The following is a 23,256-nucleotide window of genomic DNA, read 5'->3' on the forward strand; positions in this document are numbered from 1 at the left end:
CGTTACCCGGGAGCGGAGCGGCCGCAACCCCGCCCAGGGCCGCAGGGCCGCGCCGCTCCTCTCGGGGCCGGAGGAGCGCGGGCCGCGCGCTGCCGGAGTCCCGCCCGGTGACTCAGCGCGGGGCGGTGCGGGCGGAGGGGCGGTGCCGGCGGGCGGGCGGAAGGCCGCAGGAAGCGGGGCCGAGAGGCGGCGGCGGCGGCCGCGGGGCTCCGCGATGCCGCTCCTGTTTCTGGAGCGCTTCCCCTGGCCCAGCCTGCGCACGTACGCGGCGCTCAGCGGCCTGGCCCTGCTGGCCGCCGCCTTCAGCGCCCAGCGCGCCCTCAGCGCGGCCGGCGAGCAGCGGGCGGGCGGGCCGCGGGCCCTGGACGTCGCTTACTACCTGCTGTCCGACAGCCTCTGCGTCTGGGTGAGCCGGGGCGGCGGGCGGGGGCCGCCGGGGGCTGCAGTCGTGCTCCGCGTGCCGACGTCGAGGCCCTTAGCGCTAGAACGGGCCGGGCCGGGCGAGCGGCTCCTCGCCGAGCGGCAGCTTTGTTTGCCGGGCGCTCTGCCGGGCGGGGGTTCGCGTTTCTAGAAAGAAGCGAGGTGAGCGATCGGCCCCGTGTCGTACAGAGGGCAGGGTTACGGCGCACAAAGGCCGGCTCTGTTCGGCTCCTGCCTCCCCTCCCTCGCGGAGCGGGGCAGAAGGATCCGTCGCTGACTGCTTTGTTTCCGTGCAGGTGCTGGTGAACACGGCGTGCTGTGTCCTGATGCTGGTCGCTAAGCTGATCCAACGCGTGGTGTTCGGCCCGCTGCGCGTCAGCGAGAGGCAGGTAAGGCAGCACAGCACACTGCTGTGTTTCCTACGTGGAATTGCTGAATACACGGTATAAGTCAGCTTTAAAACAAATTTCAGCCCTACCTCTGAGTTCTCGGTGCTGAGCGTGCTGTCCAATAGCACCGTGTAGAAAATGATCTCCCCAGGAAACCCTTTGCTGTTAGCTGCTGTATCTGCGGTTAGAGGCTACCAGTTTTTTTCTGGAGGGAACTTCTCTGTTGTTTAATGGTATTTTATGAGCCCGGGGTCAACTTGCAAACCCTTTGCCAGATTTCTTACAAGCCCATCTCAGTTCAGGATATTCATGACATCTGTTTTCTTCCCTGTTTTGCTTATATATGGTGACATTTCTCCACTGCATTTCACAGATAGGGAAGTGCCAGTGCTGCTAACTCACATGCCTTGCTCTGCACCCTGAGTGCTGCACAAGTATGGGTGCTCTCCAGCTTCAGACATGGAGGCGATGGCATGCATGTGGCCAGGACGGAAGGCTCATGCTGCTCATTCCCGACATATCATGGGAGAGAAGGTCTGTCAGAGCACAGCTAGAGGACCGTTACAGCTCAGGCTTTTTAAAAGCAGGATCCTGCAAAAGATAAACGCAGCAGCAGTGGTTGGGATAGTAGGCATCTTATAAATAAGCGTGTAAACATAGTTCTCTAGGAAAAATCAGGCTGTGATTCGGCACGTGGAGCACATGAGGCTTTGTGAATAGCCACAGGTCCCTCAAAGCCTGTTGTATCTGTGATTCACTCCCTCAGAGCCTTTGAGTGAAGTATATAACAAGCAGGCCATTCGGTCACACTTGTTTTTTGGTCATACATGTTGACAGTGAGGATGTGGAATTTTAACCGGTGATAATTCCCAGGGTTTCTCCTCTCTTTAAAAACTGAAGTGAGAGGCAGTGACTGGATTCATTCGTTTTTGGATAGTGAGAGTGTGCTCCAGGGGCAGGCTGGTTATTGTCGCTGGTGAACCAACACTGTCAGCATCGGGAAGGAATTCTGGGCATGTCTTAACTGACCTTCTGGTGGTTTCATTGTGTTCTTTAACAAAACGTGTGGATTGTCAGTGCTCTCTCCATAGTAACTGAGTGCCTCTTTTCAGCATCTCAAGGATAAGTTCTGGAATTTCATCTTCTACAAGTTCATCTTCATTTTTGGTGTGCTGAATGTTCAGACAGTGGAAGAAGTGGTCATGTGGTGCCTCTGGTTCTCCGGGCTTGTGTTTCTTCATCTCATGGTCCAGCTCTGTAAGGATCGCTTTGAATACGTAAGTTTTGATTTAAGGGCTCTCTTTTGGGGTTTACAAATTTAGAGGCACTGGGTTAGGATAGGTTGCAAGCAGATCATTTAGGCCTCTTCCCCACCTGAGGTGTAGAGCGAATGCACCTTCTGCTAGCTTCAAATGATTGCTTTGGAATGCCGTGTCAATCTTACTCCTTCAGTTTTCTCATCAGATAAGTAGAGCTGAAGATATTTATTCTCTTTAATGAATTGTTCCATATACGTGCCCCATAATTACTGCTGCATAGCTTTGTGTCCTCTCTTCATTGCTCTTAGTGGAGAAATCTGGAGAGCAGAACTTCCCTTAGAATGGTGCCCTTTGCGACTAATCTGTCGCTCACTTACATCTACCCAGTGCCGAGTCCCAAAGCCTTTACGACACACAGCACAACTTTCTTCATAAGCTGTGTGCAATTTCTGTAAATTTGGTAGGGAGACCAGGAAGTGAAAGCCAGGCAAGGAGGATGGAATAGGAAATTGGACAGTAAGTCTTGTTCTTTAAGCATCAACAATGCATGCGTGTTTTCCTCAGCTCCTCCATCCTGGAATAAGAAAGTTTGAACTAATCTGGATCCATGAATTTCCTCCTGGTAGTTCTGTAATTCCTTTATTTTGTTATTAATATCCAGTAATGCCTGTCACCTCACAAGGAGCTGAGCACCAAACTTGAGATGAGATGGGCTGGGGCTAGGGAAATTGAGAATGGAATGAACCAGGCGGTCATTGGGTAGTCCTGGGCTTGTTCAGAGAGTTGTAAGAGAACAAAGTTCATGTGGGGAGAAATCCTTATTATTATCCTCTTCTTCCTTCAAAGCATGTATCACAGTTCTTTGTTTGGACAAATTACACTAGTGTTATATGCCTTGTAGACTCAGCTGGATGAGAAACTGAACTGAATGTAAACAGGGAAGAAGGAATTGGTTTTAGAGGAAAACATGGGAGTCGATTTTAATCAGAGTGGGGTGAAGCCTTGGGCAACTCCTTTCCTTATCTTGTTCTTCCTGCCCTGAAAATACGGACATGGACCCCTCTTTAGTAACTTTTGACTTGATCTAGGTGTAGCGTACTGTCAAGGTAGCTTAGATGATGAATATATTATATATGTTGTTGAATGAGACCATTTTCAGTGGGCTCTGTTCAACAGTCTGTAGCTGCAGGTGTTTTTGGAGGGTGGTGTCTCATTCTTTTGGTGTTGAGCTCATCCTAAGCAGATACTGTGGATTTGATGCAGAAACTATTGGGTGAGAAAAAGCCTGTGGTTTTATCACACAAGTGACCTAATCATTAGATCAAATAATCAAAATGATCCTTTCTGACTTCAGAAAACCCTGTGAATGTAAATGAGAGGGAGGTGAGTGATGCCTTGTGGTGGTGTGTCCCTTTAGCTTTATTCCACAGCGAGTATTACTATGATGTGTGGTTGAGGTCGTGAAACTGATTTTCTTCTGGAAACAAAAGAAGGAAAAATTGTCTGGGGAAGTGAACATGAAGGGTAGGGAGGATGAAGTGCTAATTCAAACCTGTTATGTACTTATGTGTTTGTGCTGCAGCTGTCCTTCTCTCCGACAACACCCATGAGCAGCCACATCAGAGTCCTGACCCTGCTTGTCGCCATGCTGCTGTCCTGCTGTGGGCTGGCAGTTGTCTGCGGTGTTATTGGCTACACCCATGGGATGCACACCCTGGCTTTCATGGCAGCAGAGGTGAGACTGCTTTCATAATGGTGTTGTTTCTGCTCTGCTTTTCACTCCTCAGCTGGGGCTGTGTGACATTCCGTGGCTCATGGTGGGTTTTCTTTTTGTTTCCCTCAGTAAGTAGTTCTGAAGATGCACCCGAGCCCCTCTCCTGTTTTAGGATAGTTGTCAGATGCTTATTCTTTCTCTGTTCAGAGATTAAGCCTGCAGATACTCTTTGTCTGAAGAAGGGAATGAGAAGATAAATCTGTAAGATGATGCTGAAATCAGATGGCAGTGTATGAAAAAATAATGGCTGTGCTTTGTGAGCATTGCGAGAAGGCTTAGTTGAAATGGCAGTTAGGGAGAGGGACAGAGTGTACACATAATGTGCGCTTCAGCTGTTCCCTTGAGGCTGTATTTTCTGTTTCATTTCTCCCTAAAAGGGTTGCAACTAACGTCCTTTCCCTAAGGCATGCCCATGGGATTTGTTTGTGTAGTTGCATCTCAGGTGAGGTGAGCAATCTGTGTTTGTGCACCTCTGTAAATGTCAGGCTGTTTGTGAAGTACACGTCCATGTGTTTGTGGGGTGAAGTCAACGTGCTTGTGATGTTCTGGTTGTTGCACTATGCCTGAGGAAGTGACAAGTGAAGGGGTGGTAACCACTGTCACTGCAACTGAGTCACGCTGGTGCATCCTTGGTTCAGGCAACAAATAACACCTAAGATCTGTTTTTCTTCTCTGCTACCTGGAATTTCTACTTGGAATTAGCAATCAGCTGATAGCAGGATGTACAGTTGTACAGTCAATAGGTAAGCAGAGGTTTGAACAGATGTTTCGTTAAGAAAGATTATCGTGATGGAAAGATAATCTGTAGTAAGTGGAAATGCTCACCGAAGTTGAAGGCTTGCAGTAAAACTCACAAAGGAGAAAGAGATCCTTCCTCAGTGTCAGTCAGCCCTTAAATGGGATCTAGGAGAGGTGCAGCCAGGCTGACTCATTGCTTGCCTCAGGTGGTCAGTCAGAGGTTCAGGCTGAGATCAGCAGCTTCCCATAAACAGGATGATATGATGCTCAGTTACTGGGCACAACTGTGTATTTTCTCTTAAATAGGAGAACACGCTGCAGGGCTGGATTTGTAGTTCTGGAAGATTTACTGCTCTCTCTAATAGGTGTTGTCTCGTTAATGCTGCATCTCGTATCTTGGCTCAGCAGAACGGTGTATCTGCCCTGTGCCTGCATGGGGGAGGTTTATCAGGAGTGTTTTGGTTTCCAAGAGTTGCCTGCCTGGTGCTGATGTATTCACTACAGCTGTTGTGTCTGTTTGTTGACAGTGGAGAGTGTTGGTGCATGGTCCTCAGCCGAGCCACAGTTCCATGCTGCCCTCTATGCTGTGGAGGATGTATAGGAATGGGTCTCCTGCCCTATCCTGCTTCTCTCAGAACACCGAGGGTGTGCAGCAGGCTGGGTTTGGTGGCTGTGGGTGGGCTCTGGGAGGTTGTCTGGTCGTTCATTGACCTAATTTATACTTTGGCCTGTGCAGAGTCCGAGTGCAATGAATTCCGTGCGCACATGAGCTCTTCCAGTTGCTGGGACTCACCAGCTGGTACTGTCCCTATTCCCTAGCTATTGTGTGATACATTGGTGATGAAAAATAGCAAAGAACTGTTCCCTGCTTACTCTTCTTCACATCACCCATAATTTTGCAGATCTTTTTCCTACTCCTTATGAGGAAAAGAATTCTTATCCATTTAATCCTTTCCATTTGGAACTGTCTAATCCTGTCCCTTCCTGCATCTCTTCAATATGCCCTCTGTGGGTGACTGTGGGGAGTTCCTTTGACTTCAGTAGCCAACACTCGTGGTGGTGGATTCAAACATTCAGGTTTCTTCCAGGAGCTGGTAGTGACACCTCGTGGTCCTCATGCTCTCGGTAAAAGAGCATTAAAGACTGAAGGCTGAAATGTGTTCCTGGTGGTGGCTTCCAGAGGGGCCCTGCCAAATGTATTCTGTTAGAGTGTATCTAATTACATTAAGCTGCAGTAAACGATTCATCTCTCCCCTGACTGCAAGTGCTCACTGTGCAGTGCCTCCCAGCAGTGCGTGTCAGCGTGCAGAGCAGAGCTGGCAGCTCTGGCCTGCCCTGTGCTGCATCCTCTGGGGAGCAGAGTGCAGCGTGGAGCAGTTTGCCCTGTGTGCCATCACTGACAGCTCCTCAGGCCGCCAAGCTGGGTCGCTGCTGGTGCAGTGCTGCGCTTTCTGTGCTGTTGCCTTGCTAACCAGCACCAAAATGTCTTGGCAGCAGAACGGTGGATTGGAGGGAAGAATTGGAATGCCAGATTCCAGATGCTGACTTAGGTTTTAACCTCTTCAAAGCTGTAAAAATCTTCAGATTTCCTGCTGTGAAACATCTTCCTTGCTGGAGACTTCCTGCCACGTGTCATGGTTCTGACATCACTCTGTGCTCTGTGCTGCATCCACCCACAGCTCAGGCTGTTGTTCCATTTCACTGCCTGTGTGGTGAGCACTGGGATGTGTTTGCTTTTCCTCTGTGGTTTCCTCAAAGCCAAAACCCTGAGAACAGAGCTGAGTCTCTTTCTCTGACCCACATTTGGAATGCGGGGGGGGGGAGGCAGAGGGGAGTCTGATAGCCCCATAGAGCAGCCTGAGTGCTGAGTTCTGTTTGGGGAAAGGTGTCTGTGCCGAGCAGCGCAGGGTCAGCTGCTGCTACATTTGTAGCTGTTTCTGTGCTGTTTGATTTGTGTGTCTTACTCTAAAGCCCTTCTTTGGACAGAGTGGAAAAACATTCCGAACACCTTCATTGCTACAGTGGCACATTAGTTTTTGTGAGGTTTTATTCCATTGCTGCCTTGAATGCCAGCACTGAAGCTGTGCCAGCAGGCAGCTCTGCAGGCAGGGTGTGCTGTCACTCCTTGTGAATCCCCTGTGCTGTGGCACCTCCTGACAGCTGCTAGCTGTGGGGGGCTGTGGGCAGGCTGGGAGTTCATCCTGCCCCTCTGCTCCTGTGGTGTGGCACAACAAAGGGCCCCACAGCTGAGAGGGGTGATGGGGCTGTGGTTCTTCCATGGCAAAGTGCATGGGTTGTCTAGAAATGCACCTTTCTGCTGGTTTGTCTTCAGACTACTGTTTTCCTGTGCTTTCTGGTGTGCTCACTTATGTTCTCTGTACTTAACCTACAGAGGTTGTGACAGGTATGTTGTGCACACAGCTGTTTCACAAGGTTTCATGCTGCTCTGAATGCACCGTGTGCTTCAGCACTCAGCACAGCTAACCAGGCCAGAACACTGCTAACATCTTTGTTTCCTCTTTTGCAGTCTCTGCTGGTGACAGTCAGAACTGCTCATGTGATTTTGCGGTGAGTACTGCTGTGGTGGTTGCTCAAGAAGTTTGTGCACATGGTGTGGATGTAAGAGCTGTATGCAGTCACCTTGCTGCATTGCAAATGTGTATTTGGGGACAGGCCCCTCCTGTTTTTGAAATGGAAGTTCTACAGTGCATGGATTGCTTTAGAGGCTGCTAATAGAGCAGTGCTTAAGACATGGATTAAAATGGATTGGCACTGCTGTTTGGGGGTTGATTTATGCTCCTTGATACCATCATACTGTGTTTCTTTTAAGATCCTGATCTTTCTAGCTTTTGCTCTAGAGAAGCAGCAAGCTCATGCATCTGCAAGGCGTATGTAGGGCATGACATAAGGAGCAAAAGCTCTTTGTCCAGGTCACCACCAGCCTTCTGGGTCTGTCATTAAGCTGTAATGCCTCACCTGAGACACACCTCAGAGGCTGAGCAATGTGGGTCTGCAGCATGCAGTACTGTCATCTCAAAAGGGGCTGTAAGAGAGCACAGGAGTTTAGTGAACACTGTTGTGCCTTGTGGTGGTATATGTAGTGCCAATGTGGGCCGAGCACTGGCTGCTTTTTTGCCTTTGTCAGATATTGCTGTTTGAAACCAGTAAAAGTAGAGAAAACAAAGAAAGTGCTGGGCCTACGAAGGGCAAAGAATCCAATCCAGAAGAATAAATAACTTAGAGATTTTAGCTAATGAAAACCAGCAAGTAAAGTTAGTGTCTGTGCTCTTGCAGATATGTAATTCATCTCTGGGATCTCAACCATGAAGGAACGTGGGAAGGTAAAGGCACATATGTGTACTACACGGATTTTGTCATGGAGCTGACCTTGCTTTCGCTGGACTTGATGCATCATATCCATATGCTGGTATGGAGCACTGCAGATAATGCTGAATACCTTGCCTTAAAACAGTGGGTGCTGGGTATTTCAAATATGCATTTTTGTTTTGCTTATTTCGTGTTGTAGAGAAGTTCAGTGAATGAAGAGGAAAGTGTAGTGTGGGGCTTCTGGCATTATTTCCTCCTGTGTAATTGCAGTCTTCATAAATAACTTTGTTATGGAGTATTAACTACTGTGTAATTACCTGTTTAATTGGCTTTACTATTGAGCAATCAGGTGGAATTATTTTCAGTGGCAGCAGGGGGCATTCAGACAAACAGGGTTTGAACACCATTTCTACTGGTTGTGAATGCTGTGCTTTTCAGGTGGTGGTTGAGGGGGTGAAGAGCAGCATTTCCTGTGAACAAGTGTGGTTAGTTTGGATGTTCTTAACAGAAGAACTGATTTCCTGGGTTCTTCTTTTAAGCACGGATACGGTTTCTTGTGACTGCCTCCCGGTTCCCACTTCTGATCCCTGCTGTTGTTTCCCTCTCCCCCCCCCCAAAGCTGTTTGGCAATATCTGGCTGTCGATGGCAAGCCTGGTGATCTTCATGCAGCTGCGCTACCTGTTCCACGAGGTCCAGAGAAGGATTCGGCGGCACAAGAACTACCTGCGTGTGGTTGGAAACATGGAGGCCCGGTGAGCTGACCTGCTTGCTCTAGGGTGTACATTGTGCTGTGGGGAGAAGAGCCCAGACAAGAAGTTGGGGGTTCTCTTATGTTCCTTTGATACACGATGGTATGTTGTGAGCTGGAGAGATGCTGTCTTCCAAAACCTGCTCTGAAATGTTCCTGCTCTAGACTGTGTGTTTTTACAGTCTTTGCTTCCGTTGTACTTGTGACAAGGGACTCTCTGTCTCGGTTTAACAGATACACAGGGCTGACTTTTACCAGACATCCTGCTTTTGTACAAGTAATGCTGATCACAAGTGAACTCTTCAGTCCAGAATTTCTTCTGTTTGCCCTTATGTACTGCCCTAGGTGGTAGGGGTGGTGTAAGGTCTGCAGAGCTCAGCCTGCTTCATGTATTGCCTTTGGCTCTGATGGAAATTAATGCTTCTAATTTCCTCAGGCCGTGTCGTTCAGTTACTGCCAGAAATTTAATCAAAATATTAATTAAAAAAAACAACCTGTTCATTAAACATGAGGCCAACTTCAAGCCAGCTTTGCACCTGGAGCAGAGCTGAGGGCCGTTCAGGATTACTTTAGGCCATCCCCCTGTACCAAGACAATGTAGAGAAGTGGAGAGGCCTGCTAAAAACTCCGAGTGTGCCACATGCTGCTCCATCTCTGATCCCTTGTTGCCATAGTTCAGCTGTATCCTCAGTAAAATGAAGAGCAACAGGGAGTTTTTCTGTATGTTGCTGTACCGTTTTCATTTTAAACTCTGGTGGACTTGACCAGCTCTGATGCCTGCTGTGCTCCAGGTAGATAGAACAGTCTTCCCTGGAGATTCACAGTGTTTTCTTTGCAAAAGGGCAGGTAGTGCTATCGTACCAGGTTAAGAGCCACATAGCCAAGTTCATCCACAGTACATTATTCCTTTCCAGTAGTGCAGCTGCTGAACCCTTTACGTTGATCTCAAAGCCATTTTGAGTTGTAAATATTTTGGGCATCTTGTCTGATGACTTAATGTGTTCTCATCAACCTGATTGTTTTGGAAAAACCATGTTCTGACTTCTTGATGAATCTGCCAGCAGACAAGCAAACTTTGTGTGTTTGTGTAGTTTGTTTTTGGGTGTATTGCACAGTGGCTGTACTGCAAAATGTTGAGCCACTCATCTCTGTACTGTCTGCACTGTTTGCCTTTGGGTACTGTGCAATAGATACTTGCACGGCACTGTAGATTAAACATATAATAATTCAAAGACAAGTAGAGGTTGGTGAAATCTGAGGGCAAAATTTGTCAAACCAGAAGTACTTAGGAAGACATTTTAATGGGTACAGCTATTAAAGCTCATTTAGAAAAATGACATAAGCCAAATCTATACAGGTTATAACTTGAGGTTCTCGACCTAATGATCATGCTCCTTGGAAGACAGTAAGTCAGAGCTATTTGAGCTTAGGGTGTATGCAAGATGTGCCAATAGAAACTGTAAGAAAGCATGGGAGGGATGTGTATGATAGTTTTCCTTTGCAGCATGAGTTCTGGTTATGGAAAAGGTAACAAACATCCTAGCACGCATCCCTCGAGGAAAAATGAATGTGAAGGGTAAGGTTTCCTCAGTGCAGAATTCTTTAGGCAGAAGGCCGTGCTGCGCTGGGGTAATCATTACTTCTGTCTCTTCCTTTTGTAGGTTTGCAGTTGCAACACCTGAGGAGCTGGCAGTCAATAATGACGACTGTGCCATCTGCTGGGACTCCATGCAATCCGCGCGCAAGCTCCCCTGCGGCCATCTCTTCCACAAGTGTGTTGCTGGGGCTGCAGGGCCTGGGGAGAGGGGTTATGTGGGGCAAGAGTGACACTTAGAGCAGGGTGACAAGCAGCCGACTGTCAGCCGAGCTGTGGTTGCTTACTGCCTGGGCCCTCTTGGTTTGCTTCTAATTACAGAGCAAAAGTAGCATTTGCTTCCATGTTGGAGCTGTTTCATTTGCTGCCTTCTTTCCTCTGAACTAAGAGTATATGTGTTGTCAGCTGCTACACAGGTAGTACTGAGCTATGGTATCTCAGTTGCAAGTCTGTGCCCTGCCTTGGCTGTGGAAATACTTGGTAAAATAGGCTTTCTTTTTTTCCCCTCTGTTGGTCTCAGGCTTTGCTTCTTCCATGAGTGTGTGTTGGTTTTCAGGCAGTGAAGGAAAATTGGAGTTAGATCCTTATATACTCATCAGTTGATAAACTTTAAGGAGAAAAACAGCAAATATTCTTTGTACAGCATGGCAGTGAGTGCTCCAGGACATTTGTGGAGTTTGTGTCTGATAAGGTGGTTTTGCTGGGGGCTGAGTCCCTCAGGGCTGTGTATGAAAGAGTTTAAACAAACAAACCAGCTGGGGAGGTCACCAGGCACTGCTAATTGGGGCTGGGAAGCTCTCACCGGAGGATGGTTCTCTGCCCTGTTTCTTGCACTCGGTTGGTAGTGAGTCACAATAGGTGCTTGTGGAGGTAGAGTGCTCCTTAGATGCACCTTACCTTAGATCTTTTGTAGCAGTGCATGGATTTTTACATTTATGTGTAAAGGTAAAAGGAAGGATGGGACTGAAGGTGGGAATTTCTGGAGTGCCATTTGGTTAACGTGCACGGTCAATTAAATTCTCCCTGTGAATCCGAGCAGGTTCTTTTCTTCAAACAGCTTCTTACTTTTCTGTCAGAGCAGAGGTTAGAATCCGTGTGCTAATTTGTTGTCATTTGTGACAACCTTGCCATAAATATTTATCTGTGTTCCAAGAAGTCTCTAATGAGATAATTTGCCTCAGTAGCAGAAACCTCTTCCAGAGCTGCTGAATCAATGAATATTTAATCACCCCCAGAGCACTTGAGAAGCACAGGGTCTCCTCATCAGAAATTTGTCTTCTCTGTATCTAAAATGACCCTTTTGTATTTTTTTTCTCTGAAGCTCAGTTACCTTCACCTCACTGGTGCTCTTAGGGAGGGAACGTATTACACCAGATGGCTTTGGATGGTATGTCAAAAATAGGTAACCACAGCACAGCTCTGAGTGCTTAAATCTGCATTTCAAACAGCTCTCTCTTTCTACAAGACAGCAAATGTTCAGAATCAGGTGATGCTGCAGTGGCAGATGCTGGATTGTATTAATCTATTGATAAAGCTCCAGAGCTGTACGCACTGTGATGGTTTGGCTGATGACTCTTTTCAGAAATACTTTGGAGCTTTGAAGGTTTCTGTCCTCATTGCTCTGGCAGAGCTGCTATGAAGGTTTATCTGTATCTTTTAAATATTTGCCCAGTTGCTGTTTGCCCTTTTTCAGCTCGAGATGGTGAGAGAAAGGGCACTTTGTTCCCTCTTTCCAGGCTGAACTTGCTTGTTTTGAGCCAGGCAGCCGTCATGCTTGCGCTGGTTGAGTTTGGGGGTAAATTTGCAAGCTTGTTTATAAAACCTGAACCACTTGAGTATTTTCAGCTGGAAGGAAAAGAAACACAGCCAGTCATTGGGAGATCATCAGGCGTACCTTGCAAATGATCTCTGAGCAGTCTGTGTGTACGTGTTAATGCTCTGTGCAGAATATGCTGCAGCTACTTGAAGTACTTGTGATAATGATGCGATGGAAAATTGCTGCAAACTTACCATAATGTTACTGTGTTCCTGTTAGCTCCTGCCTGCGGTCCTGGCTTGAACAAGACACATCTTGCCCAACGTGCAGAATGTCTCTTAATATCACTGACAGCCATCATGTGAGGGAGGATCACCAGAGGGAGAATCTGGATGAGAACCTGGTCCCAGTGGCAGTAGCAGAAGGCAGACCACGCTTGAACCAGCACAATCACTTCTTCCACTTTGATGGTGAGTTGAGCAGATCTGACAGCTGATGCTGCTGACCCAAAAAAGCAAAGGGAACAGCCTTCTGTAGGAGAACGTTCTTTTCTTTCTGTGGTGCAGGCCAGTTGGACCTGACCTGCTCTGGGATCAGTTGGTTAGAAACAGGCCTGTTTTTAGCAACATTGCTGGAGTTATTAGCATATTCCAGAACTGAATCTGGTTCTGGATTATTTTAATTTTCCCTCTACTGGGAACAAGAGAGTCTTGTTTTCATGATCCTCTGGCCCTCAGCTTGTTAAGCCTCTGTGACAGCATCTGCTAGGAGCAGTCACTGATTTGCTCCATCCACCCTTGGGGAAGACTGCAGTGAGAACTCCCTGTATGTGCCCTTTGGAAACATGATTACTTGCATTAAATACATGTAGTTGTACTTTGCCTGCTGAGAACCTCTTGTGCGTGTGCCTGACTTCCCTTGTGATTTCTTATCCTTAGGCTCTCGAATTGCCAGCTGGCTGCCGAGTTTTTCAGTAGAAGTGATGCATACTACCAACATCCTTGGTATCACACAAGCCAGCAACTCCCAGCTCAACGCTATGGTAAGGCTGCCTGGCTGGTTTGGACCTCAGTTTTCCTGTTTGTGCTGTTGGGGGAAAGGGGTGCATGTGGATAGAGAACAGAAGGGGAAGGAAGTCAGAGCAGTGCTTGGGTGTCACATGGAAGTTACCTTCTGAGTGAGAAGCTTCATTTCAACACTGTAGATTGTTTTGGATGTGCCAACACAAAGGGTAAGTAAGTGATGGAGAAAAATTGTATGTACTTTCTACAGGATGTAGGTGTAGATGGATGGACCTTTTCTTAGCTTGACTGATGTGACTTTAGCTTTCCTTTAGCACTCGGCTTCACTCACAACTTCTAGTAGCGAAGGGTCAGAGTAATCCAAAGATGTGGCTGTTGGTTGGTTATGTGGCTCACTGTAGCACAAGTGACTTACTGATTCATGACGATGATAGCAGTGCTGAGGATGAAGTCCCTGATTTGACCATGAATAAGCTCTCTAGTACAAGAAGAGAAGGAGGTGGCATTATGGAATTTCTTTAGTTAAGAACTGGCATTTCTTTTGAGTTCTTCAGGCTGCTGTGTGCTGTAAGTCAGTGAGTGCTCAGTGTGGTATCATGTGAAGGTGACAAAACTTTCACAGTGAGAGGCCTTTCCAAGCCTTCATGATTGTTGAAGCCTCAACAGCATAAGGCCACAATTATTTGGGGGTTGGGGTCAGGGGATGGGAAGGTGTTGGCAGATCTCAAGTGAAAATGCAGGGACTCCACCTAAAGTCAACTTAGGTTTTTTTACAGGACAGAATTGCACAAATGGGTTTTTGTTAAGGATAAGTAATGATTTAGCGCTGCATTATTTGAAGTAGCAAATTATATTGAAATGTCTGCTTTAAGGGAAAAGCAAAGTTAGCAAGCCACTGAAATGAAGCAAAGTTCTTTGTGTTACTGAATAAAAACCCCAGGGATGTATTTCATGGGAAAGACTGAGAGCTGGAATGCTGCATCAGTTGTTTTGGTCACAGATAGGTACAACAGAGTTTGCTGCTGTTGGTTGTGTTTCAGCACACTGTCAGCTGGTGCAGTTTTTTGCTTTGCTTTTCAGACACCCTGTACTCAGTTTTATTTGGTGTGCTCAGTTTTTTCCCATGTAACTTTCAGAGCTTTCAGACTGTATGAAAGCTGGTCTGTAAGGCAGGGTGGCAAGAGAGAGTATGAGATTAAAACCTCTTCCACAGGGCCTTACCATCTGGGGCAGAGAAAAACGATTTTATTTAGGTGTTGTTTTAAATGTTCATCTAACTTTCAGCAGTGCCTGAATTTTCAATAGATCTTTATTAAAGGTGCTGTTGCAAAATAATTGTTGGGAATCTTTTGAAGCCTTTATCTATCTATGTGCCTCAGGGAATAGGAACGTACACTTTCAGGACCATGTGGTGCCTCCGTAGAGGTTGTAGTTTTGCTGTTGGCTTCAGTGAAGTCAAAGTATTGCCCTGCAAATCACTGTCAGCGTGGGTTTTTTCCCCTTCATTTTTTCTCTTCCTGCACATGAGTTATTATAACCTCAATTTTGAGCAGTTCCTTTTCTTTCCCAGTTTCTAGTGAGACACTTACCAGCTAATTTTATGTATCCCTAGTACTGCCTGTACAAACCTTGCTTTCTCCAGGCCCACCAGATTCAAGAGATGTTCCCTCAAGTTCCTTATCACGTAGTTCTGCAGGATCTGCAGCTGACCCGTTCTGTGGAGATAACCACCGACAACATCTTGGAAGGGCGCGTCCAGGTGCCTTTCCCAACACAGGTAAGTCATGGGACTGTGCAGCTGAAATGTCTGTCTGACGTATGGACTGAGCTTGTAGGGGTGAGTGGCATCAGGTAAAAGCACAGTGAGCCCAGCTGAGCTCTGTGCGCTGTTACTCTTCGGATTTGACCTGTGTGAAGATGTTGCAGTTGGAAGATGCAGACCGGTTTTGGCTGTCTGGCATGTGTTGTATCTTCACATTGCAAAGTCTGACTTGATCAGAACGCTGAACCACACACTGTTGTGTATGGTTGAGGTACAGACATCTGTTCTTCGCCATAGCTCTTGGAAGGGCCCTTTTATGTATTAGGGTGGCTCTCAGCTGTGCTTTAGCATTGTCCAAGTTTAATGCAGGACACTTTCTTTAAGTGGAAGAGCCGGAAACTGTCACCAGGGGGCTGAGGGCTGTCCCTGGTGGTGCAATTGGACTGCAGGATGCATCGAGTGCTTTCCTGTGCAGTCACAGATGCATGATGCAGTGCTGAATGCTAGTGAGAAAACACCCTGGGGTTAATTTTTCCTCTGCCTGGAGCTCCATAAATGCAGTATATTCAGTCACATATCAAAAATATGTATTAAAAATGTCCTAAATGGAGACAAATATTTGTTCAGTGAAAGCAGCTCTTCTCCATTGCTCGTGTGCAGAAGCTTTAGAACATTTCCAGTTGATTTCTCTGCTGACGGATGATTGAACTGTACCATTTAGGAAGGTTTTCCACAAAGAAAGTAGATGGCAAAAGGATGCTTTGTTCTTAATTAGTGATAGCACATCTCAGTAAAGCAGACTGGGGACAATGGTTCTGCTAATAAGAATACTAAATTCTGGCTGCGTGCACATCTGATAGTGCTGTTATCTGGAGTGCAGGTTCAGCCTACGTGCGGGGAAGTAGAGAGAATTCTCTTTCAGCGCGGTGCTTTCAGTTCATTGCTAATGGATCTGTTTCTAAATGGAACGCAACACGCGATGCTGCAGAAGGCAGAGTTTGAATGTGTTCAGAGGGCTTGTTTTGGTTTTGTTATTTCACACGCTGCATTAAACCCGTGATGTTTGTGTTTCAGCGAGCAGAGGCTGTTAGACCTGCTTCAAACAGTTCTGTGGAGCGGCACAGCACTGACCAGGATGATACTAGGACAGTCACCCAGGTAATGTGGCATATCCTAGAAGGAGTCCAGCAGAGACACCATGATGGTGAAGGCCTGGAGCATCTCCTGTGTAAGGAAAGGCCAATACACCTTGCTTGGTTCAGCCTAGAGAAGACTGAGAGAGGATCTTACCAATGCTTATAAACGTGTAAAGTGTGGGAGGCAAGTGGATGAGGCCAGACTCTTTTCAGTGGTGTGTAGTGATAGGATGAGGGGCAGTGGCCAAAAAATGGAGCAGAGGAAGTTCCTCACAAATGTGTAGAAGAAATTCTTTCAGGGCTGACCGAGCCCTGGGACAGACTGCTTGGCGAGGTGGTAGAGCCTTCTTTGGAGACACTCAGGACCCGGCTGGACACCCACCTGTGCAGCCTGCTGTAGGGAGCTGCTTCAGTAGGGGGTTGGACTCAGTGAGCTTTAGAGGTCCCTTCCAGTCCGTGCAGTTCTGTGGTGGGGTGGGGACTCCTGTAGCTGCTCTCCTGCATGCAGGAATTTTACGTACACCCCAAACATAGTGCAGATGTCCTTGGCACAGAAATACTGCTCTGCTGCTGCTGACCCTGCCACAATGTTGGGAGGTCCTTATGTTTGAACACTGGCAGGGCAGCGGATGAGTGGTTTTCCAGGGATGCCAGGCCAAACCATGCACTCTGTGCATTCAGTTCAGCTGGTGTGGGTTGAGCTGAACACCCCTGTTACACAGCCACAGAGACAAACCTGGGAGACAGACCTGCTTAGCTCCCTTCTGTTGGTGCTTCTGTCGCTTGGGAGCTTAGGGGCATCCTCTGGGAAACTCCTGTCTATCATCTGTCTCTTCAGTTTTGATCTCAGTGTTTAACCAAACACTTGGTGTGTTGCAGATGTTCTCTTTCTTCTTGACAGGAGAATATATTGCTGTGGTCAGTCAGACTCTTGTCTGTTTGGAAAGGTCTAGCAACAAACAAGCTACCACAGCAGATTGCATGCAATTTTGTAGTGAGCTTTCTAAATGCAAAAGGGAAGGGATATCAGAAGGCCTCGTCATTGCCTGTTGGTGAGACTTGCATTTCCAAATAACACTGCTGATCGAGTTAGCTCTCTGGAATCTAGCTACATCAAGAGCAGTAATTATGAGTAATTAACGTTGGTGTCTCTGAGATCCCTTCCATGCATGGTGTGTGAGGCGCACGGAATACAGGCTCTTTGAACATGGTTTGGATGAGCTCTGTTCTGCATTTCAGCTGGGGTTTTCAAAGCAGCCCAGGGGATGGGCTGCAGCGAGAGCCTCATTTCTTTCATTGCCTCAGAAAGTGGCAGCTCTTTGCAGCTTGTTAGTTTGATGTGAAGAAGCCCTGGTGGCAAATTTTGCACAGACTTGAGATGTTTAACTGAATAAGAAAAATCCCTCTTTTCCTAACTTCCCCCTTTTTTCTCTTAGACCAAAAGAGTGCCACTGGAACTCAACTCAAGACTGGAAGAAATGGGAGAACTGAGCGAAGTGGAGGCAGAACCCAGTGAAGCAGAAGATTTTGAGGCCAGGGGAAGTCGCTTTTCCAAGTCGGCTGATGAGAGGCAGCGCATGCTGGTTCAGCGGAAGGAGGAATTGCTGCAGCAAGCTCGAAAGTATGTTCCTTCCTAAAGCTGCAGCCTGGCCACTCGGTTTTAATCTCCCAGAATGGCTGTTTCATGGATTACGGCTACTGAAAGACTGGGGTGGTGCAAAGAGTATTAGGAGGGATGAATACATTGCTGCAACACATTCAGGTGCTCTTTAAAACCCGTGCCTCTGATAAACCCAGTTCTGAAACAGCATCTTGTGTTGCAGCAAGCACACAGCCTCTCAATTGGTTGATCAAAGCTCATAGGGCGATTTCTCCAGCTTTAGTGAGCTTTAGATTCAGCTTCTAGTAAGTGAGGAAACACTGTTGTGCTGAGTCTCCTAGTACACTCCTAGCCAATCTGCCTGCCTGGGTATCAGCCTGTGCTGTGTGCTGTTGAAGCTGAGCTCACTGTTGGTCACCGCTTTCCAAATACAAAACAAGAGCAGGTATTGAGCTGTGTAGGGCTGACAGACCAGAAGAGCTTCTGATTAACAGGTCAGCACTGCCAAAGTGAGCGTGGCCAGCTGTTTTCTCCCAGTTCAACTAGTATTGCATGTGGAATCTTATCTTACGTGAGCTGTAGTCATGTTGGAGAACTTCACTAGAATCTTGTTGATGGATTAGAGAATAAAGAAAGGAAAAGAACTTTGGAGCTTTAGAATCATAGAACCACAGAATTGCTGAGGTTGGAACAGACCTTAAAGATCATCGAGTCCAATTAGCATTTGTAACCAGGGTCATCCATTTTTATCTCAGAGAGACTGTTGAAAAGGCCAGCAAAAATACACTGAAATGCCTTCATACGAATAAGTGGGGGATGTGGTGCCTTTGGGTGTTGGTAGGTAGGCTTGCTTTGAAAAGTGATGTGTAGTGAGATGGAAGCATTTTTGACTTTGTGGTTTTCTCGTTCCTTCCGTGCTCCAAGAGCTGTGGAATTGCCAACTGCTGTTTTGTCTCTGAGCACAGAAATGTATCGGGAGCTGCTTCCTTGCACTGCTGCATGATGTGGCACTTTGCAGCCCTAGTTCCCATCTGCCAGCACCTTCCCTGTCCTGAGGGAGCTGCAGGTTCTGCCTGCACTTCTGCGTGGTGCAGTGGTGGGACCCAGTCAGAAACTCACCTCAGGTCTCGGAGTCTGAGTGCATCATTAGTGTGTCCGTGCAAAGTATTTTCCAGCTTTGGGTGTGCTTCAGCTCCTGCCTTGTTTCCTGAAAGCACCGACTGTTTTCTGGAGCCAAGCTGAGGTTGGGCTGCTCTCACTCATCTCCCTTCCTTCCCTTGCAGGCGTTACTTGAACAAGACCTCAGATGAAGATCTGAGTGCAGAGAAGCCCTCAGTGCCCGAGGGAGCCTCTGCTGACCCGGTCACACTGCGCCGCAGGACGCTGGCAGCCGCCGCCGAGCGGAGACTGCAGATGCAGCAGAACTCATAGCGCTCACTGCTCCTCCTTCCTCCTCCTCGTGAGCAATGTTGAATAAAAGAAATGAAACACAAAAACCCCTGCGCTTTCTATACCAGCAGGAAAGTGTCACTTCAGAGTTCAGCTAGCTGTGCTGCTGAGTGAGCTGGCTGCCGCTCTGCTGTATAAAGCATGTGGTCTAATCATGTTTGGACAGCTGACAAATTAACCTTTTTTGTACTGTTTTCTATGTGACGTTGATCCCCTCCACAGACAAAAGCAACCTGTGAACCACCGGTGCGATTTCTCTTTGCTTGCGTGAGGCGTTGGCCTGACTGCACAGCAGAAGCTGAGGGAGATGAGTTGGAATTGAGCAGCCGCGGGTGCAGGTCGGAGGGCACGGCACGTTCATGGCTCAGGGAGAGCGGCTGCAAGAGGGGAAGGAAGCGCAGGGGTTGGCAGCAAACCCTGTGTGAGGGGAGCAGCTGCTCTCTGCTCACCTCCCGAGTGAAGGCAGGAGCTGCGTCGGTTGGCTGCGGTGCTGCTGGGAAGTCTGTTTGTAGGCGGGTGGAAGCTGTCTGGCAACGCAACATAGGAAAAAATGGAGTTGCTAATTGTGCAGTGATGCTCTGATTCACAGCGATGGCAGCGCACAGCACTTTGCTCACCGTTGCTGGGCTCTTGGCACTTGACAGGCCTGTAGATCTGCTCGCTCCCCAGAGCTGCGCTATCTTCCTTTTAGAGCCAGAAAGAAGTGAGAAGCGGGGAGGAGTGGAGTGGATAATTGGGGGGGGCGCAGGGGAGGCTGCAGCCCCTGGAATTCGGTGTTACCAAAAGCCGATGGAGTCCCGTTGAGGAACCCACCTGTTTTGGACTGTGGAGCAGCACAGACTTCAAGGTGGAGGCTGGAGATGGCTCTGATATCTGATATCACGCTTTCTATGTCATTTTTAACCCCACAGCTCTGCCGTGAGACAGAAGCACCGGGAGGGCAGATGGCCCTTGTGCATCGTGCAGCCCCATCTGCTCACCCAGGATCTTTCTAAGGGATTTCTGACCCCACGTCCACCCGGAACCAGCACTGCTAGCTTGCGGAGCGGGATTTTACACAGCTGTGACTTGTTTAATTCCTGATGAGTGAATCCTTGTACCGCCGCCCTTTAGAAGGAGCCCAGTATTATCTAGAATCGTCGGTATCTTTTTTTTACTGTCGGTCTTTAGGGAGGTTTGAAGGTGGGTTTAACGAAAGGCCTTGATGTTTAGGTGAAAGTCATTGAGTGCAGTGAGACTTTCTGGGAAGCCTTACCTTGCGATGCTGTTAGTGAACTGCCAGGGGTTTTTCTTTTGAGATGATGGGGTTTGCTCAGAACTGTTTGGTTTTATTGTTTAAAGAAGTGAAATAAAATCTTGATCAGTGTTGGAAATTGTTTGCTGAGTCCCGTGTGTTCCTGTGCGATGGGAATCCAAGCACGGTGTGAATGGGGAGATGGAAGAGAAGCAATGGGTGGGGGGACTGAAAATAAAATGGATCTGGGGCTGTGGGAGAGCCTGCTGGGGGGTGAAAGCTGTTGGGTGTGGAGCAGGCAGAGCTTGGCTGGGGGTGCAGAATCAGAATCACAGAACGGTTTGAGTGCGAACGGATCCTAAAGGCCGTCTGCTCGCACTCCTGCACTGAGCAGGGACACCCACAGCTCCATCAGTGCTCACAGCCCCGTTCCCTGACCTTGGCTGTGTGCAGGGATGGGGCACCACCAGCTCCCTGTGCAGCCTGTGCCACTGCCTCACCGCCCTGACTGGAAAGAACCTCTAACTTAGCTCCGGTCCGGAGCTCCCCTCTTTGATCATAGAATTATAGAATTACTCAGGTTGGAAAAGACCTTGAAGATCATCAAGTCCAACCGCAGCCCAACCAGTGGCCGATCTCTTAAACAACAACCACAAAACAACACCACAACAACAACCCTCTGCTAAATCATATCCCTGAGCACCACATCCAAACGGCTCTTAAACACATCAGGGATGGTGATTCAACCACCTCCTTGGGGAGCCCATTCCAGTCCCTAACCATGTGTATCCCATTCCAGTCCCTAACCACCCTTTCTGTAAAGAAGTTCTTCCTAATATCCAACCTGAACTTGCCCTGGCGCAACTTGAGGCCATTTCCCCTCGTCCTGTCACTTGTCACTAGTGAGAAGAGACCTGCCCCACTCTCACTGTAAGAACCTTTCAGGTACTGGCAGACGGCAATAAGGTCTCCCCTCAGCCTCCTCTTCCTCAGACTAAACAGCCCCAGCTTCCTTAGTCTCTCCTCGTAGGGCTGATTCTCCAAGCCCTTCACGAGCCTCGTTGCCCTTCTCTGGACCTGCTCCAGTACCTCCATGTCCTTCCTGTGCTGAGGTGCCCAAAACTGGACACAGTAAATTGATTTTGAACCATTTGAACACTTTGAACCAAGTGATTTTGAACCATTTCTCCTTGTCGTGTCACAACAGGGACAGGGGCTGCTATAGGGTCTGGCTGCTCTGCTTTGGATGCAGCCCTGGGTACAGTTGGCTTTCTGGGTGTGAGGGCACACTGCTGCCTCATGTGCAGCTGCCGCCCAGCGGTGCCCCCGGGTCCTTTTCAGCAGGGCTGTGCTCCATCCTTGTACTGACAGCGGGGGTCGCTTTGCCCCAGGTGCAGTCCTTGCACGTGGTTCTGTGGGCCCTCGTGCAGTCCTCCTGGGCGCACTGCTCAGCCTGTGTTACACCCAGATGTTCTTTCTCAGGACATTCCCGGCTGTGCTCAGACCAACACCCCCCTCCCCCCGCACATCCCCGTCCCGCCCGCCTCGCTCCCGCAGCGCAGCCGTTCCTGGGCCCTGAGCAGCCGCTGGGGGGCGGCCGTGCCCGCAGCTGGGCGCTCCCGCAGAGCCCGGCCTGGGAGCTCGCGTGGGCTGAATCCCACCCCGAGCGAATTATGTGGAGGTGATGGAGGTAGAAACGAGGCGGTGAGGTCCTGTAACGAGATAGTAATGGGGATGGGATGGAAATTAGGGAATAATAATCACAGAATGGCTTGGGTTAGACCTTGAAGCCCACCCTGCCGTGGGCTGAATGCCCCCTCAGCTCTGTCTGCCCAGAGCCCCATCCAGCCTGGTCCTGAGCACCTCCATGGATGGGGCACCCACTGCTCTGTGGGCAGCGGCACCAGAGCTTCACCACCCTCTGAGGGAAAGGATTTCCTCCTCACGTCTCACCTACATCTCCCCTCTGTTTGTTTAAAGTCATTCCCCCTTGTCCGATCACTACTAGACGGTGTAAAAGGTTGGTCTCCCTCCTGGAATGGGGATGAAATTGAGATTGGATGGGACTGAAATAGGGATGAGATGGGACTGAAAGGCTGGTGGGATGGAAATGGGGTGTGGATGGGATGGGATGGGATGAGCCAGTGGCTAGAGAAGAATGGGGCCTGGGGAGGAAGCCCAGATCCAAGGTCAGGTCCCAGCACTGCTCCTGATTCTTGGTTCCTGGCTGCAGGATATCCTGGAGCAGCTCCTGGCCCCACTGCAGTGAGGGTAAAGGGGCCACTGGCAGCCAGCAGGGTGGAAGGTCCTGGGGGTGTTCCCAAGGTCTGATGAGCCCTGGGGATGCTGTGGCCCCACTCCCTCAGCGCTGCTGATAAATAGGGCCCAGCAGTCACCCAGCAAGGCCAGCAGCCCCGGCACTGGGGGCACTGGTGTGTGTTAGCACTCCAAATGTGTGCACTGCAGGGCTGAGAGGGAGCAGAGAATGGGTTTCTGCAGGTGGGGATGCAAGAAAAACTGGGTTGTGCTGAGTACTGCTGGGCTGCTGTGGGACCCGAGCCATGGCTGGAGCTGCTCCTTGGTGGTATCAACTGCTCCTTGGCAGATTAACAGGGTGGGCTGATGGCTGCCAGAGGTAGGTTTTCATGATGGGGAGGAGCTGTGCCTTGGGGAGGCCTGTGGAAATGAAGTGAAAGTAAAAATGAATAAAAATAACCAAAATCAAAACAATAAAAATAAGTAACATAGACATGATGGGTCACACAGGCTGGACCCGGTGACATCCTGCTGCGGGGCCGAGCACTGAGCCCCCGCACTCTCTCCTATCTGCATGACGTGGGGGATGTGAAAAACGCCAACAGTGGCCTTGCAGATAAAAAAGGGCAAATTCCTGTGAGCAGGAGCGGGGCTCAGCCCCAAACTGTGGCCCTGAGCCGATGTGCTGCACGGCCCCATGGATGTGATTCTGCAGTATTGACTTTGGTGACCATGGAAGCGTGGCTGCAATCCGGCACCTTCCCCCGCAGCTCCTGCAGCGCTGTGAATCC

At 48.8% G+C, this 23,256-nt stretch overlaps 1 protein-coding gene across 1 annotated transcript; it reads left to right on the forward strand.

Annotated features, from left to right (window-relative positions):
- The first annotated feature begins 143 nt into the window (after positions 1–143).
- AMFR (autocrine motility factor receptor) lies at positions 144–20,351 on the forward strand. The gene is made up of 14 exons (XM_072346688.1): positions 144–406; positions 717–809; positions 1,922–2,086; positions 3,651–3,803; positions 7,108–7,148; positions 7,875–8,007; positions 8,527–8,660; positions 10,318–10,428; positions 12,286–12,476; positions 12,945–13,048; positions 14,671–14,805; positions 15,865–15,948; positions 17,363–17,547; positions 18,810–20,351. Exons 1-14 carry the CDS (start codon positions 215–217, stop codon positions 18,955–18,957), a joined length of 1,869 nt encoding a protein of 622 aa, XP_072202789.1. The 5' UTR covers positions 144–214; the 3' UTR covers positions 18,958–20,351.
- The last annotated feature ends 2,905 nt before the right edge of the window (positions 20,352–23,256 follow it).

The sequence above is a fragment of the Excalfactoria chinensis genome, chromosome 11 (genome assembly GCF_039878825.1).
Source record: "Excalfactoria chinensis isolate bCotChi1 chromosome 11, bCotChi1.hap2, whole genome shotgun sequence".
Taxonomy (NCBI): Eukaryota; Metazoa; Chordata; class Aves; order Galliformes; family Phasianidae; genus Excalfactoria; species Excalfactoria chinensis.

Bases quoted from the DNA above. Each gene is read 5' to 3' on its own strand.
- AMFR (XM_072346688.1), top strand. From the start codon at position 215: ATGCCGCTCCTGTTTCTGGAGCGCTTCCCCTGGCCCAGCCTGCGCACG. The intron at 7,149-7,874 runs GTGAGTACTGCT...GTGCTCTTGCAG, and splicing joins ACTGCTCATGTGATTTTGCG to ATATGTAATTCATCTCTGGG. The intron at 10,429-12,285 runs GTGTGTTGCTGG...TGTTCCTGTTAG, and splicing joins TGCGGCCATCTCTTCCACAA to CTCCTGCCTGCGGTCCTGGC.